Source organism: Cyprinodon tularosa, unplaced genomic scaffold (assembly GCF_016077235.1).
Source record: "Cyprinodon tularosa strain WSP-4 unplaced genomic scaffold, ASM1607723v1 ctg97, whole genome shotgun sequence".
Lineage (NCBI taxonomy): Eukaryota > Metazoa > Chordata > Actinopteri > Cyprinodontiformes > Cyprinodontidae > Cyprinodon > Cyprinodon tularosa.
The window spans coordinates 118,559-145,992 of NW_024039751.1; the positions used below are offsets into that span (position 1 = coordinate 118,559).

The following is a 27,434-nucleotide window of genomic DNA, read 5'->3' on the forward strand; positions in this document are numbered from 1 at the left end:
AAATACAACACCTCTGCCCCCTTCACCCTTAAAATCCCCCACCCCCATATCAACAGACTGTAAGAGGAGACTAATAATGCACGCTGCTGCAAACGATCCCATTATTTTTTCCAAGCTGCTACAAACACTTTTTTTTTTTCAGTGTGTCTGCATTTCAGAAAACTAAACAGACTCCTTGGTTGCCAGGCGAACTCTTATTTTTTATTGCTGCCATCAAGTTTAAAAGAATTGCTTTGACCCAGATGACCTGTTTTTTTCTTGCTTCTCCTCTTCCTTTTTTTCTTCTTTTTCACCTAAATAGATTTAGCTTTTAGAGGCAAAGCTAAACTGTTGCAATCCTGCAGTCGGTCCAAACTAACGGCTGCCTTCTCACAATGTTATCAGCCTTTTTATTTCCAAGCAAGGTCATCAGGCCAGAGCCCATTTTAAGCTCCTTTCACTCTGAGATCCTTGAGCTAAAATAGGGTCAGCCAGCCCTGCTCTTCCCTTAGACTTTACAGATTCATTCTTTGATACCTGAACACATTTCAGACCTTTAACGTTAAACTAGAGATGGTGGGATTTTATACGAATCAGATTTATTCATGCAGGAACATAGTAGAGATGAATCAGACCCAGCAAAAGAATCTAAGGCTAATTTTAGTGCGTTGGCAGCATTGCTGTCTCTACAGCGCCCTTCAGACCTCTTTGCTGTGGTTCCTGCAGTGGCTAATTGTCTGCTCTTCTAGCAGCTCTAGGTGTAAAAGTAGTAATCAGTCCAATAATTAGACTTTTAGCACACGGAAACTTCAGAATAAATGTTCACATCCTGACACATCTTAACCAGTTTTAAAGTTTAATTAGATTTTAGGATTATGTAGTCCTTTTTTAAGTTTTACAATAAATATATTCAACGTTTTCCAGGCCAAGGACCTGAAACTGATGGTGAGATGAAGCTGGGACCCCCTAATTATATATATTGTATGAAATTGTCTTATATCAGACTGGTCCTATAGTCACTCTATTATAGATAGAGTAATGTAATGAAAGTAATTTCTCCCTGGGATTATTAAAGTATTTCTGATTCTGATTCCTGGTTGATGGGACAGGTGTTGTTAATGAAACGGTGCCCAGCTTGAAAGAGCTCCTGTGTGTCGCTGAATGTGTGCATTGATGACTAAAAGACATCTGCCTCCATTTATCTGTTTACTACAGTGTGTTGAATTCATGTTAATGTGGATTTAAAGACATTTCAATTTCAATCAGTGGAAAAAAAGTCTAATCAACCAAAACCTCCGCAGACCCCCTGTCGAAGACTTCCGCATTAAATAAACATATTTTAGGTTGTTTGGTCAAAACAGAAAATACATTCGTTCAATTTTCAAATACACCTTACTAAATAACCCAGAATACTGCTGTCAGGTTCTGTGTATCTTTATAAATGGCTTCCCATACTAGAGCTAATCTTAATGTTGGATTACTATTGGCTCTAGAATATGATTTTGACATGTGTTGAACGGTAAGTCTGTTAGTTTGTTAAAAGATCAGAAAACAAAACCTAAAACTGATGCAGAGACGATAACTGATGTTGACACTGATTAGAGGATGAAGGCCCAGAAGCTGCTTTACATACTAGCAAGGTTTTTAGAAACTTTCAGCTCAAGTTTGACAGGAAAAGTTTCCCCTAGGAGCAACAGAGGAAAGGATCATCTGACAGAAAAACAGCTTTTCTTTTGTCGAGCTTTGATGCTTCCCTCTGCTTGCAAAGACACCCTGGGTTAAGAGCCATATCTATTTAAAAAAAAAATAATCCCTGATAAGTTGAATGTCATAACACGCAAGAAACTACTAATAAATGTTTTTATTTTCTTGGACATTTTTATTTAGTTTTTTTCAGCTAGAGATTAAGAAACAGCTGTACATGCTAGCAGTGCTATGGAGGCCCACCTCTTTTATTTTATTTTTAAGTGGCAATTAATTGTATGCTTATTTATTTTTGGACCATTTATCCAGTTCTGTATTTATTTTTTAATTATGGTAGCATTGGTCCTCCATACAGTGCTAGTTGCTAACACTTTTCTGTGCAGATAATAAAATCACAGCAGCAATCAGTCCTACTTCAAAAGGTTAATTAGACCTTCCTTTTACTGTAGGAATTACATGTTTTTTTGACATCTGTAATAAAATTTTATGACATTTTAGTTTTTTTTGTTTTACTTGTAGAGATTTATCAGAACTAAATGAAAATAAAATAATAAAGGCATATTTTTCCAGTTATTTTATTAAAAAAAAAACTAAAATCTCATGATATGAAACAATGATTTTACACATTAAGTCAAATTTGTTTTGAGGAACAAATTTTTACCTGATAAATAAATCATTTGAAAAAGTATAGTTTAAAGAGTTTGTTTCATCAAAACATTTTACTTAAGTCTATAAAAAGGTAAAATTAGGTTATTTTACTGTTTGTTAACCTAGAGTTATAATTATAATTTTTATACAATGTGAATGTTTTAGAACATAGTAACGCACTTTTTATAGCATCAAATATTATAAAACTAAGACTTAGACATAACATTAAAAAATGTTATGTTTAGAGGTAGTGAGAGACTATTGCTAATTAAGTTTTTAAATCTTAAATTTAAGTGATAGAAACCACAGGATGAAGAATGATCTCAGAGAATATATAGAATATATTTTTTGGCACTTGTCTTCAATATTTAAGGTGTAAGACTCTGAAAATCAATTTTGGAATAATTGAAAAGGGAATTTTTACAAGAATTTTTATTCCTTCTGCTTGATTTTCACTCGTGTTCATTAAAAAACCTGATTCATTTGCTAATTAATGTCAAAATTGTGAAATCAAGTGAATAAACTAAATTGAAGCAAATATGTTAAATTTTATGCTTTAGTCGGAATGTTTTGTTCGAAAAAAAACAGCTTAAAAACTTTACATTTCTTCATTCCTGCTTAGGAACCACAGAGCAACACATTAAACACCAAAGGAGGCGGTTTTAGTGATACAATTAAAGAAAAGTCTTTTTTATTGTCACTGTAAAACATCTGTCTCAAAGTGACACTTGAATAAGTTTATAAACACCTGAAAATGTCATATACAGATGAGATTGTAAGATATTTACCATGAGAACATCCCCTGTTCATGTTTCTACCCAAGATCACACACATTTAAACCTTTGAGACACGTCACGGGTTATCCTGCCTGACAAAAATCACTCTTAAAGAAGAAGAAAGTGTGGAAAATTGTTTCTTTTTTCCAGTTTCCATCTGTTGATGACATCCAAGCGGCCATCTTGGACCATCTGATTATACTGAGAACCTTGAAAATAAAGATCTGGGGTTTAGGAGGAGAAAGATTAAGGTTTAACCTTTGTTACCGATAAAAGCAAAATGAATACTGAGGCAAAGTCAGCACAGCATCTATCAAAGCTCCCTCCAAAGCACATTTCATTAAAATACTTTACATGTAGACACAATCACCCCCCCTAGAATAACCACAGCATCTAGCTTATCATTACATCTTAATTTCTGTCTGGCTGCTGAATAAAGAGTCGGCCTCTTTATTCTGAACAAAACAAGACAAACGGGGAGTTTGGTTGTTCCTTTGTGCTCAAATCTGCTATTAACCCGGTGAGGTCATAAAGGCGTTCAGAAAAGACACTTCACAGCTATGCTTGCGATTATTAATATCCAGCATTGAATTAAAAGGGTGGTGGCGTCTGTGACAGTCCATCTGAGCTTCCAAACTCCCAGCGGCCCCCGTTTCAGTGGCATCTTCCGTCTCCTCCTTCATCCCTCTTCTCCGTCCATATGTCAATCTCTCTCTCCCGCTCCTCCTCCAGTGGATGGGTTTGTCTGTGCTCCCACATCCGCACCGCTCCGTCCCACTGTGGACACACAGAGTAAAGTTAAAATTCTGAGAAAAAAGTCAGAATTCTGAGAAAAAAAGTCAGAATTCTCAGATTAAAGTCAGAATTCTATATGTTTGTAACTGTTGCTAAAAAAATTTATTTTTTCAAATTCCTGTAAAAAGCCCTTTATATTATTAAATTAAAAATAAAAACTTAAGACAGCTTAATGCGTAAACTGAAATAGGAATTTTCAAATAAACTTTAAAACCATGTTTAATCAATTTTAACATTCAATGACTGTATTAAAAGTCTATAAAAGTTATTTTTGCTTGTTTTTTTGCTCCAATTGAAAGAAGTCAATAAGATTTAATTAGTACCCGCAGGTCATCAGCAGAATGTCAAAATAAAAAATTATGGCTTTTGAGTTTCTGTTACATGTTTCTAAAATATCCCCTTAAAATTAAGCCTTTTTATTTTTATTTTGTTAGTTTAGACGACCTAGTTTGAGAAAAAAGGGGTTAAACAGCAGCCTGAGCTTTGCTCCAAGTTTATTTAATACCTATAAAATAAAAAGACTGCCAATAGCTTTGACAATTAATAAGTGTGAAAGATGCCTGGTTATAATATATTTATTATTCTGTTATAAATCCTTTTGTCTTTGGCCTCCTCATAAAGATATAATGACTTCCTTCGTGTTATTCTGGTTGTTGCTATTGTAATCATTATAGCAGTTGCTTGAGTTGGCACTGGGAAACCAGGCAGCTGACCAAGGGGGTATCTTTTTTTCCATAACTCACAGTCTGCTGCACAGCAAATAAAAAAAAAGGCATCAAAAATTGACTGTGTTTACCATAATCTATGCAGACTGAGCAGAGGATGACAGGCAGTGGTGATAGAAGTGGGTATGCACTATATGCAGCGCCATGCTACAGAGGGACGATGGCTTCTGTTTGCAAAAGCTGTTTGACCTCGTGAAAACATCAGCAAGAGAAAAACATCACTGAACTAACTTTGTCTTTAATGCCGAAATAAGAAGGATTTTTTCTGTACAAGCATGAACTCCCATAAGGCAAAACTAATATATATATATATATATATATATATATATATATATATATATATATATATATATATATATATATATATATATATATATATATATATATATATATATATATATATATATATATATATATATATATATATATATATATATATATATATATATATATATATATATATATATATATATATATATATATATACTAGTCTGTGGTAAAGAGCTGGTTCACATCATTTTTATTTATTAATTTTTTTTAATGGTACTACTGGCTCGATTTTTACGAGAGAAGGGGAGAGACATGCGGTAACGGACCACAGGTCGGATTCTAAACCAGGTCGGCCACATCGAGGACTAAAGTCTGATTTATACTTCGAAACTAGGGTGTCTACGTCACGGTGAATGCAGAGACGTTCTCGCCCCCTCTGCAGACACTCTGCTTCACCTCTCCCAAATTATAGGCCTCTGATTGGTCAAATCTACATCCGCTTTATCCTATGCGTATCTCCTGTTGGGTACCTTATCGGCTTGTTTTGTTTGTAAGACCGCCATTGCGGAAAACATCTTGTGAAGATGGACCAGCTAGAAGAGTGAGGTGTGAGAGAACGCTGGGACTCACCTGGATCCCCGCTCTTTTTCGCCCCCATATCTCTCCATTTTGGACAAACTTGCCCCCCACTTCCTCACCACCTCGGCCGTATCTAGACCCATAGCTAGTTCGTGATTGTCCCTCTTGCATTGTGGCGTGAAATAACACAGAGCAGACCATGCTTCAATATTGAGCTGCGGGAGTATAACCAGCCCATAAGGCCTCTGTACATGGGTCGTGTGCGCCAACCACTGCCCCATCGAAGCTGCCCCCAGTTAATTTAACTAAACAAAGGATGTTTCCAAGTTCAGAGAAGCTACTTCTGTCTAGGAAGCTAAAAACTCCTACCTTGCGCTGCAAGCTGGATTGTCGCGAGATCGGAGTTTTTAGTCTCACAACAAATTAATCTTGAAAGACACCCGCTAATACGTCCGTCTCGTAACAACCAGCAGCTCGGACCAATGACATGCCAGCAGTGTTTTTTGGGGCGGGACACATAGGAATGACGACAGCAAAAGGGCCTTGCCGGCATCGCAAACATGGCTACGCTGGAATACTCACCAACTATTTCACGTTTAAAAAAGGAGCAAGGAGAAGCACTTTGTGCATTTGTAGATGGGAATTACGTCTGTGCTTTTTTCTGGCAGGATTTGGAAAAGGTTTGATTTATCAGCTTACTCCGCTAGAAGTGAAAACACTCAAGAAGCTGCAGATGAATCCTTTTCTGATGCTACGATTGGTCAAAAGCGATAATGGAAGGGTATTATGGAAGTCCCCCAATCAGCTTGAAGTATTGTACTAAACTTCCTTTTCACGGACTGACTAAACAGCAGCCATCCCAGATTGATAACGTTGAACACAACTCAGTTATACACTTATTAATCTGGCTACTGCCATGTTAAAAAAACTCCACAAGGATCAAATTAATAAACGCAATAATAAACTTTAGAACCGCCCCTGGTTTAAAGTTATGCATGAAGAGAGAAAAGCTCTAATCTACACTTACATGACAGATCTGCTTCCTCTAGAGCACAACTGTCCAGTTCTTAGCCAGCTCTTCAGCGGATCTAGTGAATCCTTTATAATTAAGTCAATTCTGAGTTTTCTAAACTTTTTTTGGATGATAACCGCCTGCTGTCTGGCTGACTGCTGTTCAGAGCGGCTCCCTTAACACTAGGACTCCCAGAATTCTGATCCTGCTAGAACTCCCACCGGCCGTCAATTTGACGGGAGACATTTTTCTCAATGGAACGCATGAGTAGTGATGATGTCATCAACTGAAATTGTTCTAGTGTGGCATATAAACCCATTGTGGATACGTAAACCTTAAAACAGGTCTAATATATATTTTTCAAAGGCTGTATTGCGTGCTATTATTATTATTTGTGTTCTAAATTCATATTAAAAACAAATCCGTAAAGTAAGACCGTTTTACTACACAAGTTCAAAGTTTGAAATTACAATTATATTTACAGAAATTGATTCCCCCCCAAACATTTCACGCAGACCACCTTTTTACATTTATGACAAACGTATTATGAAAATTTTTTGTGCAGCGCAGAAGCTCCTGGCGCTGTTTTCTGCGCCTCGCCAAAGCTGCTCTACTGCGGGGGAGGGGCTGTGTGATTATGGTAGACTACCGGCTCTGGTTTGGCTTTTGGGCCGCTGAGTACCGGCTGAGGTGTGAGCAGAGATTGAACAAAAGTTTTACTATTCTCTGATGGGTCACTGATTCTTGTGCGTTTTCCCCGGCCGTGGTTGATCATCCTCGGACTCGCTCTCAGAATCTGAGCCGCTTCCTCCCCAGTCCTCCTCATCGCTCTCTCCCCCTCCATCTGAATTGCCATCATCAATAATTTGAAGCATTTCTAAAGCCTGTTTCGCTGTTAGATTTCCTCTGAAAGCCATTTTTCCGTATTAGCCAAAGAGTTCTAGGTAGAATGTTGGTTGCTAGGCAACGGTACCAAACATCAATCAACCGTGGGAAGAGTTTACAATGCATCTAATAGAGCTGTCAGAATGACGGCTGTGGGAGATCAAGGTAGAATTAACCATAATTATTTTTTACGTTTTAATTTTATTTGAAAAAATACATAAAAATGAAGGAAATATAGAAACAGAAAAAGTTAGTTAAAATAAGAAACATAAGATTAAATTTTATATATATTTCTTTCCCTTTAAAATCTTAGAACCGTCAGAATGACGGCCTTGGGAGTTCTAGATGTTCTGCTCTATGCAGGATCCTACAGTCGCTAAACTCACAGAGCTGCTGATGATTTTGTCATCATACGGATGCCAGCTGACGTCCCTCACACACGCGTCGTGACCCGACAGCCTGGACACCACCAAGCCAGTCAGCACGTCGTAGACTAGGACACAGAACAGGACACAAATCAGCCTCAGGAGGTCTCTACTCAGATTTTAATGTCAATAGATCAGCGAGCGCACAGAGCTACAACACTCACTGACGATCTTTCCTGTGGAACAGCCGGAGTAGATGAACCTCTGCCCAGTGCTGAACTCCGGAGAGAACCGGCAGCGAATGAGCGTGTGCAGGACGCCGTGGCCGCGGTAGGTCATCACTGAGGTGTCGCCGGCCAGCTTGTGTTTCTTTAGGGCTGCCAATTAAACAGATTAAAAGGTTACATGTGTAAAAAAAACATTTTGAACAGGATCTGAAAATTACATTTTCACTTAATATGCAACACACCAGAATATCATTGAGAAGGTCAGAAGCTGAATTAAAATCATCTAATAAAAGGATTCATTAACCCTAAATGCATCGTTGTAATGTGGCGACATGCAACAAAGTCCTCCATCTTTACGCCCATAAATATATTTCTGTGATAACCATCCATTCCATCTTCTCTTTTAAAGGTATAGTCGAGGATTTTTTTCCCCCTGGGTGAATCATCTAAATAAGTGGTCCGTCTAATAGTCAATCATTCAGCTGATATATTTAGGTAAGGCCGCCATACGTCCTTGCCTAGGTAGCCATCATTTCCTGAGCATGCGCACTTTCAGGCATATATCTGTGGTGAGCTACAGCTTCAGACATTTCTCACGGCGGTTCTTTGAAAATGGCCGAGGGTCGTAAGAGAGAAAAAGTGTCTATAAAGTGCATGAGAAGAAAAGAAGGTCCTCAGAAGAGGCAGACATATCACGGAAGGCTTTGCGTGGAGAGCTCTCCTCACAGAGCATTATCGGATTTGCTGCCACAAGATGGCGCAGGCACCGTGTAGTGGAGTGGACTGGAGTGGGGAGTTATGTAATCAAACCAGGGAGCAAAAAGCAGTGATCATCTGTTCAGTTAACTTTCACTATAAAGTCCACTATATATTCCCCGCTCTATATAGATATTGAGGGATTTAGGGGTTACAGCAGACATTTGGTCACAGTAGGATTGTATGAGCTATGAGAACAGCAACTTTTAAACAGAGCGTGCACAAGGAGAAATAGGCTTGTGCACGCTCTCGCACGTGTTTAATAGGCGTTCCCTCTCGGGAGCGGGTACAGGGTTGTGTGTAGGGGTGTAAATAATAATCGTTTTGTATCGATGCATCGATCCAACAGCCGGCGATCCAATGCATCAACGTGTCCGCAAGAGAATCGATTCATGTTTTGTTTTTTTTTCCCTCCGGTCTATTTTTATCCATTTGCTCCTTGACATAATTCTCCCTCATGTGCTGTGGTGGCGCTAAACCTATTTTGCCCTCCTACCTTGCTTCCTGGTTATACTCTTACAGCAGTGTGTTGTAGTGAGCAGACATTTTTGATTTATGCTCAATATTGAAGCGTGGTCTGTGCTACACGCTGTGGGTCTAGATACGGCCGAGGAGGTGAGGAAGTGGGGGCGAGTTTAGTCCGACGACGGAGGGACATGAGGGCCAAAAAGAGCAGAGATCCAGGTCGAAAAAGGGTCCCAACATTCTCGTGCACCTCGCTCTTCTAGCGGGTCAAACTTCACGAGTTGTTTTCCGCAATTTTGGTAATAAAAACAAACCAAGCCGGCCTCCTGTCTGCAGCACTGTCTGTGGTCAGCTACAATTTGGGAGAGGAGCAGCGGAGCGTTTTTGGAGAGGGGAGGAAACGTCTGGAGCTGAGGTATTGAATTGCACTCATTGAACTGATTTTGTGCAGTATTTTTTGATGCAAGGCCTTTCAGAATCTATAACACAGGGGGATGATTATTTTCAGTGAATGAGGTTCTAATAGGAATAGATGGAGTGCAACTTTTCTACTTCTGTTATTTGCTGTAGTTTCTAAAAAAAAATGCACAACGATATAACAGCTTTCATTGATTTATTTCAAACTTGTCTAGCCTATAAGGTGTTAAAAAATGAAAAATAGTCGAATCATATTGTGGTGTATTCTTGAGTATCAAAAATAATCGAATCGTTGGGTCAGAAAATCATTACTGAATCGAATCGCCAAGTTGGATGTGATTTACACCCCTAGTTGTGTGTGTGCATTTTTTTTTAGTGGAGAGGGCGGGTCTTCTCAATAGTTCACGAAAATCCTCCACTAAACTTTTAACTCAGCTAAGATGTTCCCTTTGGTTCATGAGGAGCTCGCCACATAGAGCCTTTTTTATTCTGGATAGATCAGAGTGGACCGTCAACACTTGGATTTCACGTTAAGCCCGGCGTACACAGTGCGATTTTTTTCAATCGTTGCATGCATCTGCTGCACACACTGTACGACTAAATGCAGGGTTTAGTCGTACAGTGTGAGCTCATAGCTCACGATTAATGTTCGGTCCGACGCTCTCATGCGATCTACCCGCTCACACTGTACGATTAAAAACCACGTCGGACTCAGCTCCGCAGTGAGATGGAGCTGTTCTTTAGCTCTCTTTCCTGAAGCTAAACAAATAGAAGAAGGATATTATGCTCAATATAGTGAACCGCGCTGCCTTGGCAATTTGTGCAATTTTATGCCTGAGGGCCCTAGAAAGAAAGGGCGACGACGTATTTGGAAAAAAGGTAACGGCTGAGCCGGCATGGCTGCTGTGGTCCGTCAATTTTTGCAGATTGAGCTGCATTTCACTCATTGCATCCCTGCCATGCTGCTGTGTTTATAGAAGAATCCTTCTTTGCGCATGCACCCTGAGCGAATTGCCCACGACGGTCGGGAGAAAATCAAAAATGTTTGATATTCTCCCGACCTCACGATTCCTGACCGGGAGGTTTTCGTGAGAGGCTGATCTCCACCTGTAACCCTCTGTATAAAACACGACTCACAGTCAGGCTGAAAGTCGGCCCGACTGAAAGCTTCTCGCATGACTGAAAAATCGCAATGCCGGGCTTTACCCTAGAAGACCTATCATGCTGCTATCTTTTGTTTTAGAGCACCTTTTTTTTTTTCAGCCAAACGTCTTCCTTCCACCCAACTTTCCATTGCTTGCATAAAACACACTGTGACGAGTCAGCTTATTGAGCAATAAGCTTTGTTTTCTACTTCTCTAGTTTAGGAGGTCAATGACTGCCTGCTGGATAAACATCAGAGCCTCACATCATCATCATCATCCTGTCAGTTTTATGCTTTTTTCTATTTTCCCGATTAACCACATTTCCACCTCCCTCTAAATTAATTCATTCTTTAAATATGTTCCTCTGACTGTAATGACTGTTTTGCACAGGTTTTAAATGAATTATTGAATTAAATTAACTGTTAGATGATGCTCTATTTCACTTTAATGAACGCTCTCTCCTCTTCCTCACCTCTCTGGGGAACCTGCTGCCAGCGGTAGTCCCAGTTTTGTTGGGTAACCGCCAGGCGGGATGCAGCTAAACCCTCTTTGGGTGAGAACTTTCGGACGTCCCACAGCTTGATGGACTGGTCCTTGGAGTTGCTGATGAGATAGCGAGCGTCGCCCTGGCATGCAAAGCAGACCCAAGAGAAACTCATCATTTCCCCATCAGAGAAACTCATCATTTCCCCATCAGCTCAGAAGCTTGGGAGAACTTTTTATGATGACAGGTGGACAGAAAGGCAGCAATCTCTCCTTCCAACGCCCACCTTGCTGTGGATGAAGGTGATGCCGTCTCGGTGGCCGGCCAGCTGTCCGACGGGCTGCGGCCTGTCCTCTCGCAGAGTCCGTCTGTCCCACACCTTGCACAGAGCGTCGTCACTGCCAGAAAAGAGCAGCTGGGACGAGCTGTCGGCGAACGCCACCGCGTTCACGTCGTCCTCGTGGGCATCGATCTAAAGGGAGGGGATGGTAGAGGAGAGAGTAAGGGATTCTGAGAGGAGTGTGGGCGAAAAATGAAGCGCAGGCACACAAAAAAAATCAACGTAGACGGTGATGGAGCAGATGGTGGCGGGTGGGGTCAGGTACTGACTGCTGCACAGACTGAAGCTGTGGGAGGAGGAGGGAGCGTGGTTCTAATGCTGCCCTGAATAGAAAAGGAAGGAAGGAAAAGAGATTTCCTTTTATATCCCACAGTGGGGAGATGTGAGCTCGTCGTTTAACCCTTAGGAAGCAGTGGGCTTCCTCCCTGATCGGCAATCTGAGGTCAAAGGTCTCACTCAGGAACCCAGAGTGGTTAGAGCCAGGGATACAGCAGCCTCTCTAACAACTGACCACAGAAGGAATACACTAGTGAAATACAGATACGGTTTTCGGTTCGGTATATGTTGATTGATAGCCTGACATGGTCATGTTGCTGTTAGCATAAACAAACCGTGTTGCACAATGCTTGCACACTGTTGCACTTTTATCCACCACTTTCTTTCCGCCGTCATCGTAGGTCACTCTAAATGCAAAGTGGTCCCATACAGCAGACCTATAAAGTGCTGCTGGCGCGTCTTCCAACTCCTGTTCTTTCCCACTCGCCATACCCACACAAAACTCCACAACTGATTTTTTTCTGCTACACCCGGCTACGCCGCTTCGCTTCTTCTTCTTGTTTACTACTGGTGGTTGGCTTTGTTCCAGTACCGCCACCTTCTGCTCTGGAGTGTACACGCTTCACCTATGAGAAAAAGGAGCAGCGCATGAACCGAACGCAACACACGCGAACCGAACCGAGACAGTAGAACCGAACGGTTTTCATAAACCGTTTCATCCCTAATGCAGATCTCTACCAGATTGAACTCTGACCCATTTAATACAACATTTCTATAGTTCTGCCTTCATAATGTCGTCCAGAAGGTTAAACCTCCATCCATCCTCAGGCCGTTTTCTCCTGTTTAGCTGCAGGATGACGCTGTCACTTTGCACATTTACGTTGCCATTTGCGTTCTAACTGTATCAAATGTCTATTTCAACAGACCAGTGCCTCTTCTTCTAACCGTTAGCCATGTCTACTGTTAAATGTGTGTTTTTTGCCAAAAATCTAAATTGTGACAGTGGTTTTATTTTGATTTTATACACGCCTCCCTCCAGGTTTTCACTCCCATCATGACCTCAAATGCTCTCTGGCTCAGAGCCGTCGCTGCAGGACTTTAATGTTGTATGAAAAGTCGGCTGATTTCAACCCACTTTAAGCTTATTACTGCCACCTATAGGGCTGGAGTGTGAAAGTTAGAGTCTTACCCTTGTTTAATGCATCAAAAACCATAAATTGAGGCCTTTGAGTTTTGGATTTTTTTTTTTTGTTAAATTGCAATTTTATTAAAAATGTAATTAACTGTCCTAGCTGATATTTCTATCTCCCACCATCTCCTTCCTTTAGAATCAAGTTCTCAGAGCTTCCCTCACCTTCAGCGTTCGTTTATTCTGTTCCAGATCGAAAACATAAAGGCAGCCATCATTTGCCCTGAAAAAAAAAAAAAAACACAGACAGGAAATATTAAATTAATTCCCTGTCATAGTTTATACGCCATTCCAATTCCTGCTTAATTAATTAAATAAATGAAATGTTGTCCGTCAAGACAAACAGCTGGAACAAGTAATCCATTCTTCTAAGCTCTGCCTGTCAGTCAGAGCTTTCAGACGAGTCGTACTCACCCGCCCAGGATCTCTTTGCCATCTGTTGACGCAGCCAGCGAGAACACGCAGAACCTCCTCTCATCTGGACTACAAAGCACACATACAGACACCATTACGACAAAGCAACGCGACTGAATCTCAACCACGCAGCCTTCAGCACCGTATCCCACACTAAGAACAGCTTAATGAGGTCATTCATCCCCTCCTAAACACATTTTCTACAGGGAGGGAAACTGACACACATAGAGGGGAAGGAGACTAAATCTGACAGCATCATTCATCCAGGTGGTGATGGAGGAGGAGTCGATGAGGCCGGCTGGTAGGGAATGATAGATTACCTGCTCCGTACTGTTATAAGTTACTATGAGGGGAAACACTAACTTGAGGTCCAGGGCGGTGTGGTTTTCACTGTCGCCATCTATACTGCACATATGAACTGTGGGAGGACACAGACAGAGAGGACATATGAGAGCAATGAAAGGATAAAAAAACACTGAATATGAGGAGAAAAACTGAGATTAACCATCCCTGCAGCAATATATTCTCACTGAACAAGACTGCTGGAATTAAAGAAATTAAATCTTAAATTGAGATAAATTATCCAACGCCTCTAAATCCAGGTTGGTTTTCTTTTAATCCTATCTTTATTCGTATGGGCCAGAAAACAAAAACAGGGACAAATCAACAGATATATATCAACCTGTTCTTCTTTGGCATTTATTATATGATTGTTCCTGATTTTTCGAGTATGAAAATGCTAATAATTAAATGTCTTTACAGAAAAAATAAATGTACCGTATTTTTCGGACTATAGACTGCACCTTGCTAAGAAACAAACAAAACAAAAAAAACGGAAATGTACATATATAAACCATAGCAGGCTATAAGTCGCTGATATCTACTGAACTGTTCCCCATCAAACCTGTAGGGGGAGCTCTACATATCAGCCCTGTAGAAAGGACGAAGAAGAACCAGCTCTTTATTTCAGCTCTGCAGGAGTTGAGCCCAGTCTCTTCATTGGTTTAACAGCTTTAATGCTCCAAATAAATGTCAAAATGTGTGAATTCGGGACATTTGTTCTCCATCCTGCCTGCTGAAAGCATGTTCTTTTGCTAAAAAAAAAATTTAGCCATCTTTGACTTCCACCCGATGGCGGTTAGGAAAAATCCACACAAAAGCCGCACCTTCGTTTAAACCGCATGGTTCAAAGGGTGGGAGCAAAGTAGCGGCTTATAGTCCTGAAAATACGATATAACTTTGAAAAAAGAAGCATTAACTAATGTTTTTCTCTATTAATTTAAAGTTTATAGATGCAAGTTGAAAACTGTATTTTAACACGCTGACTATTCATAGATTTCAGTTATCTCTACAGTCCGCCTTAAATCGAGTCTCCAGAAAAGAGATGCAGCTGAAATTGAATTTAATTGTTTTAGCTATCTGCACTAAATGCTAAACTCGGATGCCAAAAAAAAACAAAACATTTATTTAATAATAAAATGTTTTCTATATTATGACTATACCTAAATCATTACTTCACCTTTGTGTTTATTATAAAAATTAAAAGACCTATTAATGGATTAAATTGGTATCAGAAGTTCAGAAACTGGCCACTGAGATCTCAGCACTGCATCTATTTAAAAAGACCAAGAAAACAAACCATCTCACTGATTTGGAGCTAAATCTCTACATGCATCTTCCTTCCGTTTGAACATACTGAGCTGATCATTAAACTACAGTCATGTTGACAATCACTTAATAAAACTAATCTGTTAACCAACCAATGACCTTTATAGCTGATTTCTGAAACAAAGGGAAAGCAAGAGACTGGTCATAATGGTCGCAGAGCCTTACTGTAGTCAGACCAGCTGGAGTAGAGCACATGGCGAGTATCCGGAGTGAAGCAGACGTCCAATACGCTCCAGCCTACGTCACGGGCCTTCACCGTCCGTTGCAGGTGGAAACGCCCCCTGGAGGTGTCGTAGAGGCGGATGTTCTGGTCTAAATGGTCATATAGACGCATGGACAGTTAAAACCTAAATAATTGAAGGTTTTATTCTCTCATTATATGGTAGCGTTGTCTTTTAAACTTGCATTAGTGTCAAAAGTTTTGGGTTTGCTCCTCACACTAGTTTGCTAAGATTTTGACCCATTCCCCCAGACAGAACCAGTGTCACTCAGTCCGGTTATGAGATTAACTTGTTCCTACCAACCCTTCAGCCCTGCCTACACTTTTTTTTAATAGGACTGAGGTCTTTATGACAGCTGCTGCAAAACATTAGATCTGTTTGTCATTTGCAGACATGTTAAGGGTCTTTTATCCAATTGGAAGAGCCATTAAGCTAAGCTTTAACTTTCTTGCTGATATCTGAAGATACTGCCTCAGCTTTTCAGCATCATGTGCGGTTTTCATGATGCCATCTGTTTTTTGAAGTGTAGATAACTGTATGTAAACAATCCACAGTCTTAAACGTCAAAATTGGCTCATTTATTCCTTCTAAGGTAAAATTTGATTCCAATTGTTTTTTTTTAAATGTAGAATATTGAGAACCAGGTTTAAATTCAACATTAACAGTTATTTGTCAGTGACTGTAGCAGCACATCAACAGAGATGTTTTTAATGAATACAGAGGAAGGTGGTGGCTATATTGCATGTTTCTAAAACACCAACAAAATAAAACAGAAGTACTATCTGAAAGATGGATCAAAATGGAAAAAAAAAACAAAACAGGATTTTAAAGCCCCTTATTTACCTTGGCAGGCAGAGAGGAACATGTTGCCCTCCTCGCTGAACACTCCGCAAAAGGCTTTCTGTATGTATTTATCCTTATGAGACACATAGTTTGGCAGGAAACTGTAAAGAAGGACCAAAGAGAGCAAACCTCTGTATTGGGTGCATAAAAATATCAAATGGAACTGAATTTATTTCTAACTGATTCTTATTGTCTTTCCTTTGCAGCAATTTCTTCAAAAAACAGAAAAAGGGAGGTGTACTCACTGTGTGCGGATACGACTGCACTCCCCGTGAGAAAAACTGGAACCTCTACATCTGCCTTGTTCTCTCTGGGCAGAAAACAATGAACATTTAAAACAATTACCCCCCCCCCCCCGTTCAAAACGCTGCCCTAACTGGACTCCCTGTAAGTTCAAGGAGCGGTCCTGTTAAAAACCGGCCGTCTTAGGCATTAGTTGGAGCTAATTGCAAATGATTCAGATGCCATCTGCTCAGATTTTTCATTGGGTCTCACCTCTGTAAGCAGGTGGGTGAAACTGTGTCGCGTTTTCAAGGACGATGAGGCTGTAGCCAGGAGGACCTGCGTTCGGATCTCACTGCGGTCCACTTCTTGTGTGTCAGGCTGGGTGTCCACTAGAAAAAATAGCAAGACAATAGCTTTAAATAAAAAGTTAAATCTGTGTATCTGTAAGGAGAAGCTGCTACTTTTTTTTATAGCACAACTCAGTGAACCTATTTACATAATAAACAGATTTGATCATTTTGAAGGCGAGGACTTATTCTGCAGGAAGAGTTGACAGGAGGTTACCTGGCGGGTTGTAGCGGTCGCCCAGACGTCCGTCCCAGGCTCCGTCGCTGTCATCATCAGAGTCAGAGTATGACTGGACCAGCTGCAGCCCAGTAGCTTCATGGCCATGGACCACTCTGACCTGGCCCCTGCTCCAGCAAAAGCATCAACAATTAGCATCCATGGGAGACGATGCAATAAAGCTACGCTGCTGCAACAAAACAGGACTTTAAAAAAAGAATGAAATACCGCTTCCAAAAAGTATACGTAGTCCCAGAGAACATGGCTCAAACACTGAAAATTATATGGTTCTTACCAAGATAAAATATATAAATACATATATTTTAAAACTTTTAGACCGTTTATATTGTTTTAAGACATACAGGTGCTGGTCATAAAATTAGAATATCATGAAAAAGTAGATTGATTTCAGTAATTCCATTCAAAAAGTGAAACTTGTATATTATATTCATACATTACATACAAACTCATATATTTCAGATGTTTATTTTGTTTAATTTTGATGATTACAAATGACAACAAATGAAAATCTCAAATTCATCATATCAGAAAATTAGAATATTACTGAAGACCAATAAAAACAAAGGATTTATAGAAATGTTGGCCAACTGAAAAGTATGAACATGAAAAGTATGAGCATGTACAGCACTCAGTATTTAGTTGGGCCTCCTTTGGCCTGTATTACTGCAGCAATGCGGCGTGGCATGGAGTCGATCAGTCTGTGGCACTGCTCAGGTGTTATGATAGCCCAGGTTGCTCTAATAGTGGCTTTTAGCTCTTCTGAATTGTTGGGTCTGGTGTATTGCATCTTCTTCTTCACAATACCCCATAGATTTTCTATGGGGTTAAGGTCAGGAGAGTTTGCTGGCCAATTAAGAACAGGGATACCATGGTCCTTCAACCAGGTACTGGTAGCTTTGGCACTGTGTGCAGGTGCCAAGTCCTGTTGGAAAATGAAATCTGCATCTCCAAAAAGTTGGTCAGCTGCAGGAAGCATGAAGTGCTCTAAAACTTCCTGGTATGTGGCTGCGTTGACCCTGGACCTCAGAAAACACAATGGACCAACACCAGCAGATGACATGGCACCCCAAACCATCACTGACTGTGGAAACTTTACACTGGACTTCAAGCAACGTGGATGAAGTGCCTCTCTTCTTTTCCTCCAGACTCTGGGACCTTGATTTCCAAAGGAAATGCAAAATTTACTTTCATCAGAGAACATGACTTTGGACCACTCACCAGCAGTCCAGTCCTGTTTCTCTTTAGACGCTTCTGACGCTGTCTGTGGTTCAAGAGTGGCTTGACACAAGGAATGCGACAGCAGAAACCCATGTCTTTCATACGTCTGTGTGTGGTGGTTCTTGAAGCACTCACTCCAGCTGCAGTCCACTCTTTGTGAATCTCCCCCACATTTTTGAATGGGTTTTGTTTCACAATCCTCTCCAGGGTGCGGTTATCTCTCTTGCTTGTACACTTTTTTCGACCACATCTTTTCCTTCCCTTCGCCTCTCTATTAATGTGCTTGGACACTGAGCTCTGTGAACAGCCAGCCTCTTTAGCGATGACCTTTTGTGTCTTGCCCTCCTTGTGCAAGGTGTCGATGGTCGTCTTTTGGACAACTGTCAAGTCAGCAGTCTTCCCCATGATTGTGTAGCCTATAGAACTAGACTGAAAGACCATTTAAAGGCTTTTGCAGGTGGTTTGAGTTAATTAGCTGATTAGAGTGTGGCACCAGGGGCCATCAATTTTGAACCTTTTCACAATATTCTAATTTTCTGATATGATGAATTTGAGATTTTCATTTGTTGTCATTTGTAATCATCAAAATTAAACAAAATAAACATCTGAAATATATGAGTTTGTATGTAATGTATGAATATAATATACAAGTTTCACTTTTTAAATGGAATTACTGAAATCAATCTACTTTTTCATGATATTCTAATTTTATGACCAGCACCTGTACTTTCTCATTTTAAGTGTTCAAAAAGCTTATTTCTACATTTAAAAAGCTTAAGTAAACTGATCTTTCTGCAAGGAAAGATCATTGCACTTGTCTTGAGTAGCTTTTCCCTGGGATTTTATTATTATTTCTTGATTTTAGACATGCTATTTTTGCAGTGTACGTTTTTCTTTTGGGGGACGCCTTTTGCTAAAGTGAAGAATCAGCAGCTCAGTAATTAGATCAATGCAAAAGGTCAAATTTAGTCATTTACATTTTTCAAAAATCACTCTTAAAGGTTTTAATGTGACTATACATCCACAACCTTTATATACAATTGGGCAGATTTCATGCACCAGGCAAAGCAAGGTGATGTGGTTATTATTGTATAATAATAATAATTTTGCAGAGGGCTGCTTAAAATGCAATATTATTTGCAATTATACATCAATTGCGATGAGTTCATATCCTGCGTGTAACGTAATATTCAGTGAGTTGTAAAGTTCAACCAAGATCAGAAACATGTAACAACGCCAAAAAGTCTAAAGGTCAGAGAGATTCCTGGAAGCACACAGAAAAAAGAGGAGTGAACCAAGTGTTGATTTATAACAACTGATATCTTCCTTGTTTATTCATTTATAGTTATAGCCTGACTTTGTAATGTTGCACATTTGGATGAGAACATATTATAAAAAACAGTTTATAAATTGTAGCATAACTGTTTTTAGCACTGAAAGGTTTATTTCCTCCTTTGTAGACTTTCTATCTAAAACCAGGGATCTGCGGGGCCATAAGGGGCCCTTCTTCAGTGGCTATTAGCAGTGACAAAAAAATAACAGAGAACCAGCGAGTGGTTTTTGATGTATTATAATAACAAATACAAGTTTTAGAAGCTTCAGCAAATGTTTTCAAAGACTATTTAAATCAGATTAAGACTTTAACTTTTAATCTTTCAATTTTAATCCACATGAGGACAAAGAATCACTGAAATAAAACTTTAAATAAAATATTTTTTTCCCCTTCAGCTGACCTCCTTCATACCTAAAAAATTAAGCATACATTTGATAAATTTAGCTAAAGGTTTCTTTTTATCTGCAGTCAGAATTAAGGAAAATACATATTACAGATGCATTACGATATTGAAACTTAATCATACCCAGAAAAAATATTCAATACTCGATACTATTTTCGATACCGCAGGAATAAAAAAAAGCCAAGTAATTACAGCCGTAAAAACATATTAATTAACATAAAAATGACCTTTTTCAATCTCACCATGGAACATGCTCGCAACAGACTGAGAGATTCTATTAGTTGGTAAAAGTTAATAATAATATGTTTTATTTAAATTGCCGTTCAAGAAACCCGAGGAAACTGTACATATAGAGTAAAAAAAAGGGGGAAAAGCACAAATAGTCGGAATGCATTCAAAATACATGAATAAAAACAAAAATAAAAAAATACATAAAAATGTATTAATTGTGTGATACATTATTCTTTTAATAATCAAATAATCCAGAAATATCATATCCATATTCAGTATCAATACTACAGAGAATTATAATTTTATCCAGACACAGCGTTTTATTAACCCTAAGATTCTATTATAGATGTGAGAGGTCTGTTCTCTATGCCTCATGCATGTGAAAACCGCAGCCTTTCTAATTTAATTTTTACATCAAATCTAGAGTTTCAGGTGACCTGTCGGCCCAACTAAACTGACCTATTTAATATTATACGCACTATAAAATAACTATCTTAGTGTACTGCTGTGAGGTAAACAGTTATTCAAAAGACCAATTCTGACTGAGTGAGTCTGAATGCATTCGAAATACATGGATAAAAATAAAACCAAAAAAATATATAAAAATTTATTTAAGAGCCAATGAAAGATTAAATAAATATAAAAAAAAATAACCCAACAATTTGAAATAATCTTTAAGTTATTTGATGTATTACTAATTTAATAATCAAATAATCCAGAAATCCTAAAATTGCAAAAATATGCAAATATTATCTGTATTTAGTATCAATACTATAGCGAATTAGAATTGTATCCAGACACAGCGTTTCATTAACCCTGAGATAATATTATAGATGTGAGAGGTCTAATCTATATGCCTCATGCATGCGATAACCGCAGCATTTCTAATTAAATTTTAACATATAATGTAGTTTCTGGTGACAGACCTTCTTAATGTTATACACACAATAAAATACCTATCTTAGTGTATTGCTGTGTACGGAAGAGGATAAGGGCCACTGAAAAAATTAAAAAAGTTAACTGATTTTTACATTTTATTTCAGTTTAATATGGAAAAAAGTCAGAATTTTGACTTTGATCTCAGAATTCTGAATTTTTTTCTCAGAATTCCGACTTTAATCTCAGAATTCCGACTTGAATCTCAGAATTCTGACTTTTTTCTCAGAATTCTGACTTTAATCTCAGAATTCCGACTTTAATCTCAGAATTCTGAATTGTTTTTAGAATTCCGACTTTAATCTCAGAACTCCGACTTTAATCTCAGAATTCCGACTTTAATCTCAGAATTCTGAATTGTTTTTAGAATTCCGACTTTAATCTCAGAATTCCGACTTTAATCTCAGAATTCTGACTTTTTTCTCATAATTCTGACTTTAATCTCAAAATTCTTACTTTAATCTCAGAATTCTGACTTTTTTTCTCATAATTCTGACTTTAATCTCAAAATTCTTACTTTAATCTCAAAATTCTGACTTTAATCTCAAAATTCTAACTTTAATCTCAGAATTCTAAGTTTAATCTCAGAATTCTGACTTTTTCTCAGAATTCTGACTTTTTCTCAGAATTCTGACTTTAATCTCAAAATTCTGACTTTTTTCTCAGAATTCAGACTTTAATCTCAGAATTCTGACTTTGATCTGAGAATTCTGACTTTTTTCTCAGAATTCTGATTTTATTCTCTGAATTCTGACTTTGTTCCCCCATAATAAACAATAAATGCAAAAATCAGTTCATTTTTTTTTTCCAAATTTGCAGTGGCCCTAACCCCCTTCTGTAGCTTGGAGGTTATTCAAAAGACCAATAACTGACTGGGTGAGTTGTCTCATTGATTAAGAGTATGTTACTACTTCCTACATAAACAATGCAAACTAAGGAGCTGTAGTATTGAACACAAGCTGCTTTCTGTTATATTTACCTTCTCAGTAGGTAAGCCAGAACTTCAGCTAAGTCTACGTCCTCCTCAAAAGCAGACTGTCTGTCCCCCTGCTGCCTGTCAGCCGTCCTCCTGCCCCGGCTGCTGCTGCTGCTGCCGCTGCTGCTCTGGTTCGGTTCTGCTCCTTCTGACTGCTCTGCTGGGTTGCCACTGGAAGAGCCCCTTCCACAAGACATCCCAGAACTGGACTGAGAGCCCATAGACTGAGAGGGCCTGAGAAAGAGAGGCAGTATTATGCGGAGGGAAGGTGCAGAGCGCCGTCTATTGAAAGGAAATGAGGGGAAAAGATGCGTTAGGTAATCATCTAAACTCTGACATCCGCTCAAGTTTTTAGATTATTTTACTTCTTTAAACCAACAAACTTATACGTTCTGCTCAAGAAAATCTACCGTTTAACCAGAGGAGAAAATAACAAAGGGTTGCATATTAGGAAGAGTTAGCTAAAGTTGCTAACGATAACATTAGCTACCGATGGACAGTCCTCCTGACAGCTTCCAGCTCCTGCGGGGTTCCGAGAGGACCTGTCCGCCAGCTGGCTCCGGGTTTCCAGCCCGCTCCTCCACACCGTGCTGCTTTCACGGAGAACAGGCGGCTTGTTTTGCTAAAGCACCGTGTTTGGTCAGTGGACAGGCTGGCCCACTCTATTAATCGCCATGTTGTTTACAAAAGTGTGAAGGGGCTCTGCGCGTCACGTGACCAGCGCTCCTCTCGTCACATAACCTGAGAGCTACGTCACCACGACACCTCGCTGCTTGCAAGTACATCCCGCAATAAAAATACCATATGGAAAGCCGTTTTAACATAAATTCGGTTTCGTCTGACCATCCATATCGTAAATAACATTTTGCCTAGTAAAAATTCGTAAATTTTTTTAAAATTAGTAAAATGGGATTTAAGATATCTGGAATTATTATTCTTCCTAATCAGAATGTAAATAGAAATATCTTAAATTACCATTCCGGATAGTCAAAATGTGGTTTTGTCTAGTCAAAATGTATTTTAAGATATCTGGAATGTAATTATGGATGGTCAGACGAAACTGAATTTATGTTAAATGGGTTTGCCATATTAATAGGTGTTTTGACTAGTCAAAATATAATCAGAGATATCTTAAATCGCTAAAACGTCTAGTCACAAAACAATTAGAGATATCTTGAACGTAAAGGCGTTACAACCCTGTTTATGTTAAAACGGCTTGCCATACAGAGTCTTTTTGTACTTGTATCTCAAAAATGTTACTTATGGTTTCATCTGACCAGAGTACCTTCTTGTGCATTTTTTTCTTTTTACTTTTAATGGGACTTCTGATGCTTTCCTCTTTCCAGCCATAACCAGATTTGCAGAATTGAGGATTTAAGTTATCTTGGCAACAGAATCTTCCACCCAAACTGGATCTTTGCAGCTCTTCCAGTTACCTCTCATATGCTTATCTGATTAATGTTGACTCTGAAATATGCTTTTTCTCATAAATTATGACAGAGCTTTAATCATTTTTGTCACCTATATGTGATATTGAAAAAAAAGATGCAGGTGACATTCATAAAACTCCCCCAAAAAGACAAAAAATTGTCATATTTCTACAATAAAATTCAAACCCTATAAGAATTAAAAAAAAAAAATATGTTAAAGATTTTTACTTCTCTTTTACTTTTCAGGAAGAGTCTATGACTGAAACCCACCATGAGGATATTCTTCATCACTTGTGCCAGTAAGTATGGAGGGTTCAAAGGGACAAAATGACATAAATAACTGTATCATTAAATAATAATTGTAAGAAGCAACTAATCCAGGTCATTGAGTTTGATAGATAATATTTACAAATTAAATAATTTGATGATAAATCTATGCAGAGAAATAATAAAATCTTTATATAAGTGAATTTATTCTTTACAATTTTTTAAATATAATTGCTTAATTTCATCATTTAAATGATATATTTTATCATTTAATTGCACATTTAATTTAATTTCATAAATCAGACTTTAATAGTTCTTTTAATTGTTTTACGATGAATTGGTGAAATGAATGTATGGTACATTTAATCGTAGATTAATTTATTTCATTATTTTACGGTACATTTAATGATATACTTCATTGTTTAAAGATTTGTTCCGTAAATTGTACATTTAATTATTAAATTATTTAATTAGATTATTTAATTTTTTTCATGGGACCATTTTTCATTTCATAATAAATTTACATACACTTATTTTTATGACATATTCATTTATTTTATTTGATATTTTTTTGTGAAAATGCTTATCATGCACAAGTCCTTGTTGCCCACTAGGTCTCAAATGGAAAAAAATAATTAGTATTTCAGGACCAATAGTTGAAAATATCTGAGTTGATATTTCATTAGTAGGGGGAATAACAGCCCATTTGTTGGTTTAATGGATCCAAAAGTATATTGTTCCTGCATGAAATTATTCTATTAAACACAGCATAAGACATTTCTGCTGTCTTGATCACAGCATCAACTAATTTATGAGTGAATCTAGTCCAGAATAAACAAAATACTGAATTACTGAGGGAAAAACTCAGCATAACCAGGATTAAACAGGTTTATGTTAAACCCTTAAAGTCTTTGTGTGACTAAAAAACAAACAAAAAAAATGATTATTAGGGGTTCATCAAAGGATATAACCTGAATAAGTTCTTGCAAAAAGGCTGAACCTTTTTAAAGAAACTACTTTCCATACCATTTTTTTTTCTTTTTTTTTTTTTTGGTAAGGGCAGCTTAAAAGTCTTGAGGGCAGTTTCATCAGTTGGACCCAAATAAAATGCTCCAAGGTCATTAAACTTTGCAGACTTTGGGATGGTAACTCTAGACAGCTCAGAAATATCTGGGGTCTATTGGTGTCATTAAGACCCAACAGTACCGGTAAGCATTACATCTCCAACTCTGTTGCTCCGTGCAGGTAAACATTTCAGGGTGTGACCTGCCTCTTGCTCAATGGCTGCCTGGACAAGCTCCAGTAATGGGTGAATAGACTTTATAATTATTTCCTTTAATTCACTAAGAGCTTTGCTTTTGGTCCTTTTATTGAATAGGCTGTCCAAGGCTGGACCATTTTATTTTTGCACTCTGTTCAGCTGCAATTCTAACTCAAAATACATAGAAATTAAATACTTAGATTGGGATTTGTTCTAGTCCATTCCAGGTTTTATGAAAATCCCAGAGCAGCTAGTTTAGACTAGTACAAGTGGGTTTAGCTCGGTTTGTTTACTTAGTGCAAGCCCCAATTGTTCAGGAGTCTTTAATCCTGAGATCAAAAAGACATGTTTGTTCAATAGTGCCTATGCCAGCTTCATGAACCTGGGAAAGTTTGTCAATCTGACATCTTTCAATAGGAAATATTATAAATAACATGTTAAGAATTGCAGAGCTTAATAACTGATAGTTAATATTTTATGTCAGAACATTACTTGTTAGTGTAATTTAACAGTTTTGGGAGTTTGTAGCTAAAAATAGACATCTGCTTTAATGCATGTTTGCACATGATTATTGAAAGAGAAAAAACACATTTTAGTTTTGCACAAACATTTGAGAAAAATAAGGATGTATGAAGGATAGAAGTTTTGTTAATAAAGAGAGGCTTTATATCCTACTGCTGCTGCTACCTTAGCCCGTCTTTGACGTAAAAATAACTGCCTTTTCTCTATATTGTTGGACAAAAGGATGGATTATTTACAGCTGCACACACATCCACAGAAAAGTGCAGCCACAACAGACTGCTGGGGTTTTGTTTTTGACCAGCTCCATGGTAATGTCTCATACTAGCATTGTTAGCAGCGAGCATCCTTCATTCATGGTGACAAACCGGTTGGTGTGTTGGGGAAACTGTCATACTGACTTTAATCTGATTAATTAATCTAATCTTGTCTCCCTATATATAGGACAAATGCAGTAATTTGATTGATTGATCGACTATTGATCTGAGAAATTTACATCAGCTCGAATAGTCATAGGAGAAGAATGTGCCAAAGAAAGAAAAATGTGCATGGGATATATACAGTATATACATGTGACAGCTTTTTTTTTTTTTTTAAACCCTCTCTCAGGCTCAAATTAAGTTGTAGTTGCAGGAAAAAATATTTGGATATTTGGAGAAAATTATCATATGGGGTAGTAATATACAATTCAGACTTTTTTTTTTGAGAGAGAGACCTTCACATGTAATGAATTCTGGGATCTTGCAGATTTGCAACAGTGTTCCGGAGTGGTAAATTAACACTGAAGAGTGAATCTGATATGAATGTTAACTTTATTTGAATGTCACAAACAAAAATTTAACAATACAAAATAAAAATAAAAACTTTCTCTCGCAAAATTAGAGACAACTTTTTCTCAAACTTTTTCTCCACTGACATCTCAAAACCTCTTGAAAAGGCAGTTTCTGTTAAACTGTTGCTCAAAATGTAGGCAAACTAGTAGATAAAGCATGTAGCATCCATTGGTACCTGTTTGGGCACACGTTGCGAATCCACAACATTGAAATCGAGATGCCTCTGGTGAAATACCCAGAGGAGATCAAATCTACCAATTGGCATGTGTCATATTTTAACAGACATGATTCATCTTATGTAGTATTGATTTCAAAATAATGGAAATTGGTAGTGATACTTACATGAAATTGGTGCTTGAAAATCTCTTTCAGTGACACCAAGGACTCAGCCATGTTGAAAGTGAGTCAGCAGTGCTATCTGATGAGCTGGAGAGAAACTGTTTGTTGCAAATGGACAACTAAGTCCTTCTGTTGTACTTCTGAGTAACAAAAGCTCTTAAAATATGGATGTGGAGTAATTAGCTAAGTAGCATTTAGCTGTTGCAAATCTGCAACATCTGTTTGGAGAGGGTTATTAGCAGGATTATTATACAGAGTTATTGCACAGGGTGCATACCTGGGTATTTATATAGATGGATATTTATATATATATATAGTTATTGCACTGGGTGTCAAATATAAAGAAACCATCTATTGCAGAGGGTATTAAATAGTAATTGTACATTATACATTGCACAAGTTATTGCCTTTATAGTTTGGCATTGTAGAGTCTGTTGGCAGCAGAGTCCGGTCTGTTGTTTTTTTTTTGTAAATTCTTGTAAAACAATGGGAACTACATCATTGTCGATCCAAAATTTAAAAGAGCTTTACAACTTTGTGTTATTAAAAATAACTAAATTTTTTGTTACTATTGTTTGCAAATAAAACATTAAAGTTTAGCTACAGTAACAATAACTGTCTATGAGTCAGTTCAGCAAATGGATGCAACCAAGTCCATTTCTGTAGTTGCATGTTCCATGAAAGCAAAAAACATA

General features: G+C 38.1%; 1 protein-coding gene across 1 annotated transcript; it reads right to left on the minus strand.

Annotated features, from left to right (window-relative positions):
• Positions 1–2,991: 2,991 nt before the first annotated feature.
• Positions 2,992–22,807, minus strand: dcaf11 (ddb1 and cul4 associated factor 11). The gene is made up of 15 exons (XM_038275612.1): positions 22,581–22,807; positions 22,094–22,372; positions 16,973–17,100; positions 16,679–16,797; positions 16,429–16,493; positions 16,184–16,284; positions 15,285–15,431; positions 13,815–13,869; positions 13,452–13,520; positions 13,203–13,260; positions 11,519–11,704; positions 11,221–11,374; positions 7,963–8,115; positions 7,760–7,866; positions 2,992–3,884 (listed from the first exon to the last, which is right to left on the minus strand). Exons 2-15 carry the CDS (start codon positions 22,309–22,311, stop codon positions 3,762–3,764), a joined length of 1,683 nt encoding a protein of 560 aa, XP_038131540.1. The 5' UTR covers positions 22,312–22,372; positions 22,581–22,807; the 3' UTR covers positions 2,992–3,761.
• Positions 22,808–27,434: the final 4,627 nt, after the last annotated feature.